The following is a 17112-nucleotide window of genomic DNA, read 5'->3' as shown; positions in this document are numbered from 1 at the left end:
AGACAGCGCTGAAGAGAGTTAGAGCAGGAGACAGAGCTGCAGAGAGTTAGAGCAGGAGACCGAGCTGCATAGAGTTAGAGCAGGAGACAGAGCTGCAGAGAGTTAGAGCAGGAGACCGAGCTGCAGAGAGCCAGAGCAGGAGACCGAGCTGCAGAGAGTCAGAGCAGGAGACAGCGCTGCAGAGAGTTAGAGCAGGAGACAGCGCTGCAGAGAGTTAGAGCAGGAGACAGCGCTGCAGAGAGTTAGAGCAGGAGACAGCGCTGCAGAGAGTTAGAGCAGGAGACAGCGATGCAGAGAGTTAGAGCAGGAGACAGCGCTGCAGAGAGTTAGAGCAGGAGACCGAGCAGCATAGAGTTAGAGCAGGAGACAGAGCTGCAGAGAGTTAGAGCAGGAGACAGCGCTGCAGAGACTCAGAGCAGGAGACCGAGCTGCAGAGAGTCAGAGCAGGAGACAGAGCTGCAGAGAGTTAGAGCAGGAGACAGAGCTGCAGAGAGTCAGAGCAGGAGACAGCGCTGCAGAGAGTTAGAGCAGGAGACAGCGCTGCAGAGAGTTAGAGCAGGAGACCGAGCAGCATAGAGTTAGAGCATGAGACAGAGCTGCAGAGAGTTAGAGCAGGAGACAGCCCTGCAGAGAGTTAGAGCAGGAGACAGCGCTGCAGAGACTCAGAGCAGGAGACCGAGCTGCAGAGAGTCAGAGCAGGAGACAGAGCTGCAGAGAGTCAGAGCAGGAGACAGCGCTGCAGAGAGTTAGAGCAGGAGACAGCGCTGCAGAGAGTCAGAGCAGGAGACAGAGCTGCAGAGAGTTAGAGCAGGAGACAGAGCTGCAGAGAGTCAGAGCAGGAGACAGAGCTGCAGAGAGTTAGAGCAGGAGACAGCGCTGCAGAGAGTTAGAGCAGGAGACAGCGCTGCAGAGAGTTAGAGCCGGAGACAGAGCTGCAGAGAGTTAGAGCAGGAGACCGAGCTGCAGAGAGTTAGAGCAGGAGACAGCGCTGCAGAGAGTCAGAGCAGGAGACAGCGCTGAAGAGAGCCAGAGCAGGAGACAGCGCTGCAGAGAGTCAGAGCAGGAGACAGCGCTGCAGAGAGTTAGAGCCGGAGACAGAGCTGCAGAGAGAGAGAGCAGGAGACAGAGCAGCAGAGAGTTAGAGCAGGAGACAGAGCTGCAGAGAGTAAGAGCAGGAGACAGCGCTGAAGAGAGCCAGAGCAGGAGACAGCGCTGCAGAGAGTTAGAGCAGGAGACCGAGCTGCATAGAGTTAGAGCATGAGACAGAGCTGCAGAGAGTTAGAGCAGGAGACAGAGCTGCAGAGAGTCAGAGCAGGAGACCGAGCTGCAGAGAGTCAGAGCACGAGACAGAGCTGCAGAGAGTTAGAGCAGGAGACAGAGCTGAAGAGAGTCAGAGCAGGAGACAGCGCTGAAGAGAGTCAGAGCAGGAGAGGGTGCTGCAGCGAGTCAGAGCAGGAGACAGCGCTGAAGAGAGTTAGAGCAGGAGACAGAGCTGCAGAGACTTAGAGCAGGAGACAGCGCTGCAGAGAGTTAGAGCAGGAGACAGCGCTGCAGAGAGTTAGAGCAGGAGACAGAGCTGCAGAGAGTTAGAGCAGGAGACAGCGCTGCAGAGAGTTAGAGCAGGAGACCGAGCTGCAGAGAGTTAGAGCAGGAGACAGAGCTGCAGAGAGTCGGAGCAGGAGACAGAGCTGCAGAGAGTTAGAGCAGGAGACAGAGCTGCAGAGAGTCGGAGCAGGAGACAGAGCTGCAGAGAGTTAGAGCAGGAGACAGAGCTGCAGAGAGTCAGAGCAGGAGACAGAGCTGAAGAGAGTCGGAGCAGGAGACCGAGCTGCAGAGAGTCAGAGCAGGAGACAGAGCTGAAGAGAGCCAGAGCAGGAGACAGAGCTGAAGAGAGTCGGAGCAGGAGACAGAGCTGCAGAGAGTCAGAGCAGGAGACAGAGCTGAAGAGAGCCAGAGCAGGAGACAGAGCTGAAGAGAGTCGGAGCAGGAGACAGAGCTGCAGAGAGTTAGAGCAGGAGACAGCGCTGAAGAGAGCCAGAGCAGGAGACAGCGCTGCAGAGAGTTAGAGCAGGAGACAGCGCTGCAGAGAGTTAGAGCAGGAGACAGCGCTGCAGAGAGTTAGAGCAGGAGACAGCGCTGCAGAGACTCAGAGCAGGAGACCGAGCTGCTGAGAGTTAGAGCAGGAGACAGCGCTGCAGAGAGTTAGAGCAGGAGACCGAGCTGCAGAGAGTCAGAGCAGGAGACAGCGCTGCAGAGAGTTAGAGCAGGAGACAGAGCTGCAGAGAGTCAGAGCAGGAGACCGAGCTGCAGAGAGTCAGAGCAGGAGACCGAGCTGCAGAGAGTTAGAGCAGGAGACAGAGCTGCAGAGAGTCAGAGCAGGAGACTTAGCTGCAGAGAGTCAGAGCACGAGACAGAGCTGCAGAGAGTTAGAGCAGGAGACAGAGCTGCAGAGAGTAAGAGCAGGAGACAGCGCTGAAGAGAGCCAGAGCAGGAGACAGAGCTGCAGAGAGTTAGAGCTGGAGACCGAGCTGCAGAGAGTCAGATCAGGAGACAGAGCTGCAGAGAGTTAGAGCAGGAGACAGAGCTGCAGAGAGTAAGAGCAGGAGACAGCGCTGAAGAGAGCCAGAGCAGGAGACAGAGCTGCAGAGAGTAAGAGCAGGAGACAGCGCTGAAGAGAGCCAGAGCAGGAGACAGAGCTGCAGAGAGTCAGAGCAGGAGACAGAGCTGAAGAGAGTCGGAGCAGGAGACCGAGCTGCATAGAGTTAGAGCATGAGACAGAGCTGCAGAGAGTTAGAGCAGGGGACAGAGCTGCAGAGAGTCAGAGCAGGAGACCGAGCTGCAGAGAGTCAGAGCACGAGACAGAGCTGCAGAGAGTTAGAGCAGGAGACAGAGCTGAAGAGAGTCAGAGCAGGAGACAGCGCTGAAGAGAGTCAGAGCAGGAGAGGGCGCTGCAGAGAGTCAGAGCAGGAGACAGCGCTGAAGAGAGTTAGAGCAGGAGACAGAGCTGCAGAGACTTAGAGCAGGAGACAGCGCTGCAGAGAGTTAGAGCAGGAGACAGCGCTGCAGAGAGTTAGAGCAGGAGACAGAGCTGCGGAGAGTTAGAGCAGGAGACAGCGCTGCAGAGAGTTAGAGCAGGAGACCGAGCTGCATAGAGTTAGAGCAGGAGACAGAGCTGCAGAGAGTTAGAGCAGGAGACAGAGCTGCAGAGAGTCGGAGCAGGAGACAGAGCTGCAGAGAGTTTGAGCAGGAGACAGAGCTGCAGAGAGTCGGAGCAGGAGACAGAGCTGCAGAGAGTTAGAGCAGGAGACAGAGCTGCAGAGAGTCAGAGCAGGAGACAGAGCTGAAGAGAGTCGGAGCAGGAGACCGAGCTGCAGAGAGTCAGAGCAGGAGACAGAGCTGAAGAGAGCCAGAGCAGGAGACAGAGCTGAAGAGAGTCGGAGCAGGAGACAGAGCTGCAGAGAGTCAGAGCAGGAGACAGAGCTGCAGAGAGTCGGAGCAGGAGACAGAGCTGCAGAGAGTTAGAGCAGGAGACAGAGCTGCAGAGAGTCAGAGCAGGAGACAGAGCTGAAGAGAGTCGGAGCAGGAGACCGAGCTGCAGAGAGTCAGAGCAGGAGACAGAGCTGAAGAGAGCCAGAGCAGGAGACAGAGCTGAAGAGAGTCGGAGCAGGAGACAGAGCTGCAGAGAGTCAGAGCAGGAGACAGAGCTGCAGAGAGTTAGAGCAGGAGACAGCGCTGAAGAGAGCCAGAGCAGGAGACAGCGCTGCAGAGAGTTAGAGCAGGAGACAGAGCTGCAGAGAGTCAGAGCAGGAGACAGCGCTGCAGAGAGTTAGAGCACGAGACAGAGCTGCAGAGAGTTAGAGCAGGAGACAGAGCTGCAGAGAGTAAGAGCAGGAGACAGAGATGCAGAGAGTTAGAGCAGGAGACAGCGCTGCAGAGAGTTAGAGCAGGAGACAGCGCTGCAGAGAGTCAGAGCTGGAGACAGCGCTGCAGAGAGTCGGAGCTGGAGACCGAGCTGCATAGAGTTAGAGCAGGAGACAGAGATGCAGAGAGTTAGAGCAGGAGACAGAGCTGCAGAGAGTCAGAGCTGGAGACAGCGCTGCAGAGAGTTAGAGCAGGAGACAGCGCTGCAGTGACTCAGAGCAGGAGACCGAGCTGCAGAGAGTTAGAGCAGGAGACAGCGCTGCAGAGAGTTAGAGCAGGAGACGGAGCTGCAGAGAGTCAGAGCAGGAGACCGAGCTGCAGAGAGTTAGAGCAGGAGACAGAGCTGCAGAGAGTCAGAGCAGGAGACTTAGCTGCAGAGAGTCAGAGCACGAGACAGAGCTGCAGAGAGTTAGAGCAGGAGACAGAGCTGCAGAGAGTCAGAGCAGGAGACAGCGCTGCAGAGAGTTAGAGCAGGAGACAGAGCTGCAGAGAGTCAGAGCAGGAGACCGAGCTGCAGAGAGTCAGAGCAGGAGACCGAGCTGCAGAGAGTTAGAGCAGGAGACAGAGCTGCAGAGAGTCAGAGCAGGAGACTTAGCTGCAGAGAGTCAGAGCACGAGACAGAGCTGCAGAGAGTTAGAGCAGGAGACAGAGCTGCAGAGAGTCAGAGCAGGAGACAGCGCTGAAGAGAGTCAGAGCAGGAGAGGGCGCTGCAGAGAGTCAGAGCAGGAGACAGCGCTGAAGAGAGTTAGAGCAGGAGACAGAGCTGCAGAGAGTTAGAGCAGGAGACAGCGCTGCAGAGAGTAGGAGCAGGAGACAGCGCTGCAGAGAGTTAGAGCAGGAGACAGCGCTGCAGAGAGTTAGAGCAGGAGACAGAGCTGCAGAGAGTTAGAGCAGGAGACAGCGCTGAAGAGAGTTAGAGCAGGAGACAGAGCTGCAGAGAGTTAGAGCAGGAGACCGAGCTGCATAGAGTTAGAGCAGGAGACAGAGCTGCAGAGAGTTAGAGCAGGAGACCGAGCTGCAGAGAGCCAGAGCAGGAGACCGAGCTGCAGAGAGTCAGAGCAGGAGACAGCGCTGCAGAGAGTTAGAGCAGGAGACAGCGCTGCAGAGAGTTAGAGCAGGAGACAGCGCTGCAGAGAGTTAGAGCAGGAGACAGCGCTGCAGAGAGTTAGAGCAGGAGACAGCGCTGCAGAGAGTTAGAGCAGGAGACCGAGCAGCATAGAGTTAGAGCAGGAGACAGAGCTGCAGAGAGTTAGAGCAGGAGACAGCGCTGCAGAGACTCAGAGCAGGAGACCGAGCTGCAGAGAGTCAGAGCAGGAGACAGAGCTGCAGAGAGTTAGAGCAGGAGACAGAGCTGCAGAGAGTCAGAGCAGGAGACAGCGCTGCAGAGAGTTAGAGCAGGAGACAGCGCTGCAGAGAGTTAGAGCAGGAGACCGAGCAGCATAGAGTTAGAGCATGAGACAGAGCTGCAGAGAGTTAGAGCAGGAGACAGCCCTGCAGAGAGTTAGAGCAGGAGACAGCGCTGCAGAGACTCAGAGCAGGAGACCGAGCTGCAGAGAGTCAGAGCAGGAGACAGAGCTGCAGAGAGTCAGAGCAGGAGACAGCGCTGCAGAGAGTTAGAGCAGGAGACAGCGCTGCAGAGAGTCAGAGCAGGAGACAGAGCTGCAGAGAGTTAGAGCAGGAGACAGAGCTGCAGAGAGTCAGAGCAGGAGACAGAGCTGCAGAGAGTTAGAGCAGGAGACAGCGCTGCAGAGAGTTAGAGCAGGAGACAGCGCTGCAGAGAGTTAGAGCCGGAGACAGAGCTGCAGAGAGTTAGAGCAGGAGACCGAGCTGCAGAGAGTTAGAGCAGGAGACAGCGCTGCAGAGAGTCAGAGCAGGAGACAGCGCTGAAGAAAGCCAGAGCAGGAGACAGCGCTGCAGAGAGTCAGAGCAGGAGACAGCGCTGCAGAGAGTTAGAGCCGGAGACAGAGCTGCAGAGAGAGAGAGCAGGAGACAGAGCAGCAGAGAGTCAGAGCAGGAGACAGAGCTGCAAAGAGGAAGAGCCAGAGACAGAGCTGCAGAGAGGAAGAGCCAGAGACAGAGCTGCAGAGAGGAAGAGCCAGAGACAAAGCTGCAGAGAGGAAGAGCCAGAGACAGAGCAGCAGAGAGGAAGAGCCAGAGACAGAGCAGCAGAGAGGAAGAGCCGGAGACAGAGCTGCAGAGAGGAAGAGCCAGAGACAGAGCAGCAGAGAGGAAGATCCAGAGACAGAGCAGCATAGAGGAAGAGCCAGAGCTGCAGAGAGGAAGAGCCAGAGACAGAGCAGCAGAGAGGAGGAGCCAGAGCTGCAGAGAGGGGGAGCCAGAGACAGAGCTGCAAAGAGTCAGAGCCGGAGACAGAGCAGCAGAGAGGAAGAGCCGGAGACAGAGCTGCAGAGGGCCAGAGAGTCAGAGACAGAGATGCAGAGAGGAGGAGCCAGAGCTGCAGAGAGGAGGAGCCAGAGCTGCAGAGAGGGGGAGCCAGAGACAGAGCTGCAAAGAGTCAGAGCCGGAGACAGAGCAGCAGAGAGGAAGAGCCGGAGACAGAGCTGCAGAGGGCCAGAGAGTCAGAGACAGAGATGCAGAGAGTCATAGCAGGAGACCGAGATGCAGAGAGAGCCAGAGACCCAGCTGAAGAGCGAGAGATCGACCTGCAGAGTCAGAGCAGGAGACAGCGCATCAGAGAGTTAGATCTTGAGTCGGAGGTGCAGAGAGTCATGGCAGGAGATCGCGATGCAGAGAGAGAGACGGAGACCGACCTAAAGAGAGTCAGAACAGGAGACAGTTGCAGAGAGTTAGAGCCGGAGACCGAGCTGCAGAGAGTCAAAGCAACAGACAGAGCTGCAGAGAGTCAGAGCCGGAGACAGAGCAGCAGAGAGTTAGAGCAGGAGACCGAGCTGCAGAAAGTCAGAGCAGGAGACAGAGCAGCAGAGAGTTAGAGACAGAGACAGAGCTGCAGAAAGTAAGAGTCGGAGACAGCTGCAGAAAGTTCGAGCCTGAGACAGATCTGCAGAGAGTCATAGCCGGAGACCGAGCAGCAGAAAGTCAGAGCAGGAGACAGAGCTGCAGAGAGTCGGAGCTGGAGACAGAGCTGCAGAGAGTTAGAGCAGGAGACAGCGCTGCAGAGAGTCAGAGCAGGAGACAGCGCTGAAGAGAGCCAGAGCAGGAGACAGCGCTGCAGAGAGTCAGAGCAGGAGACAGCGCTGCAGAGAGTCGGAGCTGGAGACCGAGCTGCATAGAGTTAGAGCAGGAGACAGAGATGCAGAGAGTTAGAGCAGGAGACAGAGCTGCAGAGAGTCAGAGCTGGAGACAGCGCTGCAGAGAGTTAGAGCCGGAGACCGAGCTGAAGGGAACCAGAGCAGGAGACAGAGCTGCAGAGAGTCAGAGCAGGAGACAGCGCTGCAGAGAGTTAGAGCCGGAGACCGAGCTGCAGAGAGTTAGAGCAGGAGACAGTTGCAGAGAGTCAGAGCAGGAGATCGAGATGCAGAGAAATCAGGGCTGGAGACAGAGCTTGAGACTGAGCTGCAGAGAGTAAGAGTCGGAGACAGACCAGCAGATGATTAGAGCTGGAGACCGAGCTTCAGAGAGACAGAGCAGGAGACAGCTGCAGAGAGTTAGAGCCGGAAACAAGAGCTGCAGGGAGTTAGAGCAGGAGACAGAGCAGCAGAGAGTCAGAGCAGGAGACAGTTGCAGAGAGTCAGAGCCGGAGACAGATCTGCAAAGAATCAGAGCCGGAGACAGAGCAGCAGAGAGTCAGAGCCAGAGACAGAGCAGCAGAGAGTCAGAGCCAGAGACAGAGCAGCAGAGAGTCAGAGCCAGAGACAGAGCAGCAGAGAGTTAGAGCCGGAGACCGAGCTGAAGAGAGTCAGAGCCGGAGATCGAGCTGAAGAGGGTCAGAGCTCTAGACCGAGCTGCAGAGAGGAGGAACCAAAGATAGAGCTGAAAATAGTCAGAGCCTGAGACAGAGCAGCAGAGAGGAAGATCCAGAGCCAGAGCAGCAGAGAGGAAGAGCCGGAGACAGAGCTGCAGAGAGGAAGAGCCAGAGACAGAGCTGCAGAGAGGAAGAGCCAGAGACAGAGCAGCAGAGAGGAAGAGCCAGAGACAGAGCAGCAGAGAGGAAGAGCCGGAGACAGAGCTGCAGAGAGGAAGAGCCGGAGACAGAGCTGCAGAGAGGAAGAGCCAGAGACAGAGCAGCAGAGAGGAAGAGCCAGAGACAGAGCAGCAGAGAGGAAGAGCCGGAGACAGAGCTGCAGAGAGGAAGAGCCAGAGACAGAGCTGCAGAGAGGAAGAGCCAGAGACAGAGCAGCAGAGAGGAAGAGCCGGAGACAGAGCTGCAGAGAAGAAGAGCCAGAGACAGAGCAGCAGAGAGGAAGATCCAGAGACAGAGCAGCAGAGAGGAAGAGCCAGAGCTGCAGAGAGGAGGAGCCAGAGCTGCAGAGAGGGGGAGCCAGAGACAGAGCTGCAAAGAGTCAGAGCCGGAGACAGAGCAGCAGAGAGGAAGAGCCGGAGACAGAGCTGCAGAGGGCCAGAGAGTCAGAGACAGAGATGCAGAGAGGAGGAGCCAGAGCTGCAGAGAGGGGGAGCCAGAGACAGAGCTGCAAAGAGTCAGAGCCGGAGACAGAGCAGCAGAGAGGAAGAGCCGGAGACAGAGCTGCAGAGGGCCAGAGAGTCAGAGACAGAGATGCAGAGAGTCATAGCAGGAGACCGAGATGCAGAGAGAGCCGGAGACCCAGCTGAAGAGCGAGAGATCGACCTGCAGAGTCAGAGCAGGAGACAGCATCAGAGAGTTAGATCTTGAGTCGGAGGTGCAGAGAGTCATAGCAGGAGATCGCGATGCAGAGAGAGAGACGGAGACCGACCTAAAGAGAGTCAGAACAGGAGACAGTTGCAGAGAGTTAGAGCCGGAGACCGAGCTGCAGAGAGTCAAAGCAACAGACAGAGCTGCAGAGAGTCAGAGCCGGAGACAGAGCAGCAGAGAGTTAGAGCAGGGGACAGAGCTGCAGAGAGACAGAGCAGGAGACAGCTGCAGAGAGTCAGAGCAGGAGACAGAGCAGCAGAGAGTTAGAGCAGGGGACAGAGCTGCAGAGATTCGGAGCAGGAGACCGAGCTGCAAAGATTCGGAGCAGAGCAGGAGACCGAGCTGCAGAGAGTTACAGCGGGACGTAGGGATGTAGAGAGAACAAGAGACGGCCGCAGTTAGAGTGGCAGACAGAGCTGCAGAGTGTTAGATCAGAAGACAGAGCTGTAGAGAGGCAGGACATGGAGCTCGATAGAGTTAAAAGAGAATGCAGCCTCAGAGAGCAAGAGCACCTGGTGGATCTGCAGGGTGTGGAGCAACAAATGGAGCTGCAGAGAGCTAGCGCAGAACACAGCGCCACAGAGAGCAGGGGCAGGCGAGGGAGCTGTCCAGAGCTAGTGTGCTGAAGACGGAGCGGCGGAGAATCGGAGCTGTGCAGAATCAGAGCTGCAGGCGGAGAGTAAAGAGCAGAAGACGGAGCTACAAAGAGCTCGGGCCGGCGAGGGAGCTGCAGATAGAGCAACAGAGCTTCAGCAGCAGATCAGATCACAGCTCAGACTTCTTGACGCTTCTTAGCTCCATATTTCATGACATTGTACTCGTGAGAAATATAAATCTTGGGGGCTGGGAGAGGGTTCTGGTAGTAGTCTTACAGTTGGTTCTTCACTATAGGGACGGGGCATGAACATTGGGCCACTGCCTTTCCCGTGGTTGGGGAGATAAAGAACAGTTGTTGAGGGGAAACAGATCCAAAGTGCATAGCAGGTGAGCTGCAGGCTGCAGGTAAGCGACGGTTAGCAGGTACATTGGATCGGGCAGAGGGTGGGCAGGCCTCATTAGCTGGGATCGGCAAAGGAATAGCCCCAGATTGTGGAATGCGCGTTGGGCCTGAGCGGAGAACTGCTTGCACGAGGGAGAGTCATCAGACAAAGAGATCACTTCGTGCGCTGTTTTAGGCAAGGAGGTCGCCTCCTGCGCCGCTTTGCGCATTTACAGGTGGCCTCGTCGCCACTGTAGTACCTGCAGGTACCCTGTACTTAACAGGTTGTGCTGTCTACACCTATAACGAAGATCTGTCGCCACTGCAGTAATCCACCACACCACCCCAACACGCACACAGTGAGGGAGTCCAGGCGTGCACGCGTTCCATACGGCAGTGCAGGCTACACACACGCACGTGCGCATACATACAGTAAACGCTGTAAATGGGCCACGAAAGCGCTACTGCGGCACAGATACGCCTCGCTGTCTGAAAGGCCACTTTGTTTGTGAAGCTACACCGCGGCGACTCCGCGCCCAATATGCATGCCAGGGCGCAGTCTGTCCATCCCGCTACCCACCGCCCACACCCAGGCAGCCCTGAAACGGTTCGCCTGGCCCATCCTCCCTCCGGACTCACAGCCCCCACCACACACACACACAGCAGGACACCATGAAAGGATATGGCCAGTCGATGAGCTTCTTGGCGTACTTGCGCAGCGCGTTGTCCTCGCCCAGGATGAAGAGGGACCTGTTGACTGTGAAGCAGTTCTGCCGGACGGGGATGGGGTTGTAGAGCGCCATGGTGCGCGCCCGCTGCGCCTTGGACTGCTTGAAGGCGGCCTGCGAGCCCGGGGCCGCCGCCGGGGCCACCGTCGGCAGGCTCTTGCTCCTCTCCGAGCTCCCGTCCGCCGAGCTCGGCCGGCCGACCACCGTCTCTCCGAAGCGAGCCATCCTGCAAGGGGAGAGAGACAAGGCACTGTCATCCAACATGGGCCGGCAGTGAGAGGGCGACAGACGCGTGGCCAGCTTTCAACAAGTCCTATACACAGAAGCAGTCTAGGCAAGAGCAAGTCCGGGGAGGAGGAATCCAGGCAGGTGGTAGTCCGGGAGGGAGAGCAGGCAAGGGAGAGAACAAAAGAGGAGGGTCCAGATAACAGCACGTAAAATGTCCACTACAGTTCTTTCCACCCCAGGAGGACGCACGGCCCGGGGGCTCCCTCGGAGGCTAAGAGCATCTCCTCCCAGAGCCCCGCGCTAGGAGCCAGGCTGAGCGCCTGGATGGCGACAGCAACAAGTCCAGAAGCCACACTCGAGTCTATCACTGCAGATCCATCCACCCAGGGAGCGCGCGCAGCGCAGGACGTCCCTCGGAGACGGCCTCTAAAGCCAACAGACTGAACAGAGCCAACTCAAAGCCCAATGCTTGAGTACAGGGGAGAGCCACCAATCTGTAAGTCCAGAATCTGCAACACAGGAGATCTTGCTGCGACTCCATCCATCCCCGGGGGGGAGCCACTGCCTGAGAGACCCCTCAAACCCCGAGCAAATCCACCTCACTCTCCCCGTCCGTCCTCAGCTGAACACCAGAGGCGCCTAGAAGCCCAGAGGGGGCAGCTGCAGCTGGGGAGAGGGGGTCGAACAGCCACCTGCAAGTCCAAGACCGTCAGCTCGTCTACAGGGGAAGTCTGCTGCAACTGCCCACACCACGGGAGGAGCCCTCCCACTCCAAGCGCCTCTCCTGTTGCTGGCCCTGCGCCCCCAGGACGCGGAGGCTCCGCGAGCCCGCTTAGCGCCTGCTAGAGACCTCCGAGCGCATATCTCCACCTGCAACTCTCCGGCTGCGGGGCAGTTCGGAGAAAGAGGCCCCCTGCAGACTGCGCTCTCTCTCCTGGGCGAGGGGGCGACAGAAAGCACCGCCCCCGCTCCTCCGTGCCCTGCCTGGATCTGTGTGCTGGAGGAGAGGCAGAGAAGAGGGGCTGGGAGCTTTTCTCGAGAGCTGGAACATGAAAGAGCTGGGCTCCCCGCCCAAGCCCCCCTCCCGTCAGCCCGCTTGGCAGGGCGGTTCTGGGGGAGGGGGCAGGTTGCTTCTGTCCCCGGAGTTACTGGAGGGGTGAACTTCGCCTGCCCTGGGGACCTGGCTCTGAGGGCTGCTGATCACGAGTGGTTTATGCAGCAAGAAGATAGAATATTAATTATCCGCACAGCGCTGAGAAAAAAGAGGAGAACATGACGAGACATGAAGCAAGCATGGTAGAGAAGGCGAGGACGACAGGGGCAACCCTAGGGAGAGGGGTACAGGGGGGTGACCTATTCATTTCGTGGAAATACCCATATACAGCGCTGAAGAGCGAGATCCTAGGAAAGTGGGGCGTCTTTAGAGGGAGGGGCGCTGTGCACATCTGGAAAGATGATCTCAGGGGATGGATCACTGGACCAGGAGTGGCCAGCAGCGAGGACAGCGTTGGCAGCACTGTACACAAAGTACACGGGAAAGGTGGCTGCCTGTGCCGACCTGGAGAAGGAGTGCACGGGAGAGGGGTCAGCCTATGCAGTGCTGGAAGAGGAGTGTATAGGAGAGAGTAGCTCATGCAGTGCACATGATATTTAGCTGCCTATGAAGCGCTGGACAAGCAGTGCATAGGACAGACGGTATCTTATGCAGCATTCGGCAAGGAGCGCATAGGGGACAGGTGGCTGCCTATGCAGAGGGGTGCAAAGGGTGCTATAGCGAGTGGGCAGCTGAAGCAGCGCGGGATAAGTCATGCACAGGAAAGGGAGCATTCAATGGTGCGTTGAACACCGAGTGCATAAGAGATGGACTTATAAAGACTAGTATGTACACTCATGGGCAAAATGTGCTCATGAAAGCCACCCTATATTTCCCTATGCATGAACGGCACATAAAGACTTCCCCATACAGATCTGGGCACGAAGATTACACAAACATCGACCCAAAATCCTGGGCATCAGCGTGCTCACGAATACTAGCCTGATTAAGGAAAACGAATGATCCTCAACCTATGTAGTTGTTCTGCGAGGCATAATGCACAGCATAATAAAAGGAATTCTGAAATCCCTGTATAAACGCCAGTCGGAAACTTGTGACGCCCTCAGTCGCCGATTATGAAGGAAAGATGTCAGAACTCAAGTATAAGTTATTACAGTCGAGTTCTGACGTCACAGTGCCTGCTGCCAGAGCCAGCAGCTGTGAAAGGCAGGTCAGGTCAGGGAGCATCATCGAACCAGCTGTTTAAAGCAACGAAACCTAAGGATTGCTTTTCTTTCCTCTGCTCTATTTTCTGCTTATAGCGAAAAGCAAAAATAAAATTATTCTTGCACTCCTTAGATGATTATAGAAAAGTTAGAATCTTTCTGCATTTTTCTACAATTTCTGAGCTACTGCAGCTTTTTTTTCCAAACAGACTTGTTTTTTGTTTGAATATTTTTATTAAGGTTTTACAGGTATACGCCCCTCAAAGAGGGGGGGGGGGGGTGAATACATCAATCAATCATGTGCGCAAGTCTTTACACCATGTAGGGTTACATACAATTCACCATGATAAATTAACTGTAGGACGGATATGCCCGCCCGCCCCATGACATGAAGGGATGAAGCAAGTTGCACTTTGTAAGTTGTGGGAGCGCAGCTCCGGAAACTAAAGGTGTCATGATAGGAACTCATCCGAATCGTTCTAGTATAGTATGCGGGCTGGGGGTGAGTGGGAGTGATGACCCCGTGTGCGTAATGCAAACCTTCATGAATGTGCTTAATGCGGTTATAAAGAAGAAGAAACAAATAAAAAATGTGTTCAAACAGACTTGTTTTTAGCAGTTTCTGATATCTTTGGGCAACAAATAGCTACCTGGTTTAATTTTGCACTAGGTGTTCTATTTTTATTCTTCATGTGTGCAAACATGCTCTCTCTTTCATATGAAAAAGCTACACACCGAGGTTTTAAGTGGCTTGTAGGAAAGGTCATGGTGTGATCATGTATTTTATGGGATAAAGTTCCTCTTGTTATATATGATAAGGATTTTGCAAGTCACCTTGGAGATCCATAACCTTATACAGGACCTCAGCCTTCGGCCTCTTTCCTCTAATGGTTCTTGAACTCCTTGGCGACTTGCAATATCCTTATAATGTATCCCAGGGGGTACTTTATCACTTATTTAACAAGGAGTGGAACCTTCGGTGGACAAATTATAACGGGGTCCAGTGTGTGTGTCCAATTCACTAGCAACAAAGAAAGTACACACAGTTCCCCAGGGGGACTGGGTAGAAGGGAAAGAGAGTGTGTGGTGTGGAGTAGAAGCAAAGAGCCAAGAGGGAAGGGAAGGGGGAATTCCCTCTTGGGAACTAGAACCCTCACACACCCAGTAAACTAGGTGTCATGCTACATCATATGGGTCCTGCTCCTCGTCGGACTGGCGCTGCAATGTCCGACGGGCACCCGTGAAGGGGCTCTTTAGCGGAGATCTTTTGTTCCAGCCATATGGTGCATGCGTGTGAGAGGGTAGGTGACTGTGTAGTCGTGAATAGGTGGTGATTGATTAAAAAAGGTGGGTTAGTCCACAAGGGACTTTATTAACGTGGAACAAAAGATCTCCACTAAAGAGCCCCTTCGCGGGTGCCCGTCGGACATTGCAGCGCCAGTCCGACGAGGAGCAGGACCCATATGATGAAGCATGACACCTAGCTTGCTGGGTGTGTGAGGGTTCTAGTTCCCAAGAGGGAATTCCCCCTTCCCTTCCCTTCCCTCTTGGCTCTTTGCTTCTACTCCACACCACACACTCTCTTTTCGTTCTACCCAGTCCCCCTGGGGAACTGTGTGTACTTTCTTTGTTGCTACTTTATCACTTATGTCAGCCTTTTCAGCATTAGGAGTGAGAGTCACGAGGACAGATCTATGCAATGCTGTCTAAGGAGGGTTAGACTGCTCGGCAGTGGGCAATAGACTTGTATGACCCAGTCAAGCAGTTCTAGGAAGGGAGACTTCAGGGTGCTCAGTCTGTGCAGCTCGAGAGAAAGGAAAGAGCTCAGAAGGACAAGTCCATGCAGCCTCAGGAAGGAGTCCTACAGAACACCCACAGAAGGTCCATCAAGCAGATTAGCTGGTACAATGAAGACCTCAGAACTGCTAAACGACACTGTAAACAACTGGAAAGGAGATGGCGCACCAGCAAGGACACGAATGACAAGACTGCCTTTAAGACAGCCCTCAGGCTCTAACACAGACAGTTGGGAGAACAGAAGAAAAAGGCCTTTGCCTCACACATTGAATAAAGCTCCAATAACAGCAAAGAACTCTTCAACATCGCTAAAGAATTGTCAAACCCCTCAGCTCCAACACAAAACATTATCCCCTCGTAGGAACTCTGCGAAAACCTTGCAACTTCTTCCACAACAAAATCACCAACATGTACAGAAACTTCAAAGCTCAGCCCATGGACACTGACTTCTTCAAACAACACAACAAACCCACTACCACCAAAGACATCCAACTAACCAAATGAAGTGAGCCCACCCCACAGGACACCACATCCATCCTGAACTCGGTCCCAGATAACCCATGCCCTCACCACATCTTCAACCTTGGTGAAGCCTGAATCAGCCAACAACTCACCACCTTGTCCAACAATTCAATTGCCATGGCCACCTTCCACAAGGACAGGAAATATGCAGAAGTCAATGCCCTAATGAAGAAACCATCTGCAGATCCCACCAAACTCAACAACTACTGACTGATCTCCCTGCTCCCATTCCTGGCCAAAGTATCAGAAAAAAGCAATCAGCCAACAACTCTCCTCATATCTGGAATGGAACCTACTACTCAACTCCTCCCAATCTAGAACTCCGCAGCAACCACAGCACCAAGACAGCCCTCATCGCGGCTACTGATGACATCTGAGCCCTACTCGACTGAGGAGAGACTGTGGCTCTGATCCTCCTAGACCTCTCAGCAGCCATTGATATGGTTTCCGATCACACACTCATCAAAAGGCTGCACAACATAGGCATTCAAGGAGCCACTATAGGATGTAACACCTCTTTCCTCAGTGGAAGTATGCAAAAAGTCCTCCTTCCCCGCTTCACCACTGGACCCAAGAAAATCATCAGTTGAGTACTCTTCAATACTTATTTGACACCTCTGGCCAGCATCGCCAAAACCTATGAACTCAAGATCATATCCTACATGACGACACACAACTCATCCTCTCCCTTTCCGGAGACACCACCAACACTAAGACCAACTTCCACAACTGCATGACAGATGTCGTCAACTGAATGAACGACAAGTGCCTGCAGCTCAACACTGACAAGAGAGGGGTACTGAGTTTTGCAAACAAAAGCTCTCCGTGGGATGCATCCTGATGGCCCTCTGAACTCAGACCTACTCCTACCCCAACTAACCACGCCAGGAACCTAGGCATCATTCTGGACAACAAGCTATCCATAATGACTCAGGTCAACTCTGTCTCCTCCTCCATCCTCTTCAACCTCTGAGTGCTTCATACAGTATTTAATGGTTACCCCAAAGATGAAGAAGCACCATCACCTAGGCCGTCATCTCTAGCCGACTAGACTACGGCAATGCTCTCTCACAGGGATCGCAGCTCACCTCCTCCGACGACTACAGACCATTAGAGAACGCTGCAGCCAGACTTGTCCACAACACCCCCGACCTCAGGGAACTCTACTGGCTTCCTACACAGAAAAGATAAAACAGAGATTCCCTTGAACAAGGTCATGTACATAAGCACCATAAGTGGAAAAAAGCAATAAATATAACAAGTAAATCTAGAGTAAAAAACGGACAAAATGTATTGAATACAGTAAAATTAAAAAAGCAGAAAACATAGTAAGCTGCTTGACATAGGTTAAAATAATTATAATAATAAAATAACAATCCCACATTCAATATTGACCAGCAATATTGCTAAGAACAGACAGAAAAATAGTAAGACATACAATTTGTGCAATACAAGGTGTGTGTTCTGATATTCTTTTTAAGGCACCGGTGCTATGCACTTTAAGATTGTACTGTGTCAACAACAGTGTCTGAGCCTCGAATCACACTGTACTAGTGCGTCGACGCGTTTCGGTGGTTTGTTGAAATTCTATCCACCTTTATCAAGACAAAGAATCAGTTTTTGTCGTAGTGTACATATGTTCCTCTTAGGTGCGAAGGACCAATCTATAGTGATAGTGCAGAGGTCCTCTGTAATGACGTTATTACTCAAACCGCGGATGTTCATGAACAATTTTCAAGCTTGGTCTATATTAATGTTCCTTATCCGTAAATTGTTAAAAATTCACAGCAGACTGAGCCGAGTTTGGTATGACATATGATTCCTTCTGTCCCTTCTGTAGTGGCTTCTATTTGTGCCTCGCTGATAAG

The 17112-nt window shown here is 54.1% G+C and overlaps 1 protein-coding gene across 2 annotated transcripts in view; it reads right to left on the bottom strand.

Moving 5' to 3' along the window:
• Window positions 1-17112, bottom strand: part of CACNA1E (calcium voltage-gated channel subunit alpha1 E) — a 1936751-nt gene that overhangs the window by 1358702 nt on the left and 560937 nt on the right. For both annotated transcript variants that reach the window (XM_086955515.1, XM_086955507.1), the window contains exon 2: window positions 10395-10664. In XM_086955515.1, the coding sequence (XP_086811641.1) occupies window positions 10395-10664 (270 nt within the window). The remainder of the gene's footprint in view (window positions 1-10394; window positions 10665-17112) is intronic.

Source organism: Lissotriton vulgaris, chromosome 1_1 (assembly GCF_964263255.1).
Source record: "Lissotriton vulgaris chromosome 1_1, aLisVul1.2, whole genome shotgun sequence".
Taxonomy (NCBI): domain Eukaryota; kingdom Metazoa; phylum Chordata; class Amphibia; order Caudata; family Salamandridae; genus Lissotriton; species Lissotriton vulgaris.
Note: the sequence above shows the minus strand (reverse complement) of the source record. Positions and strands in the feature narration are given on the sequence as shown.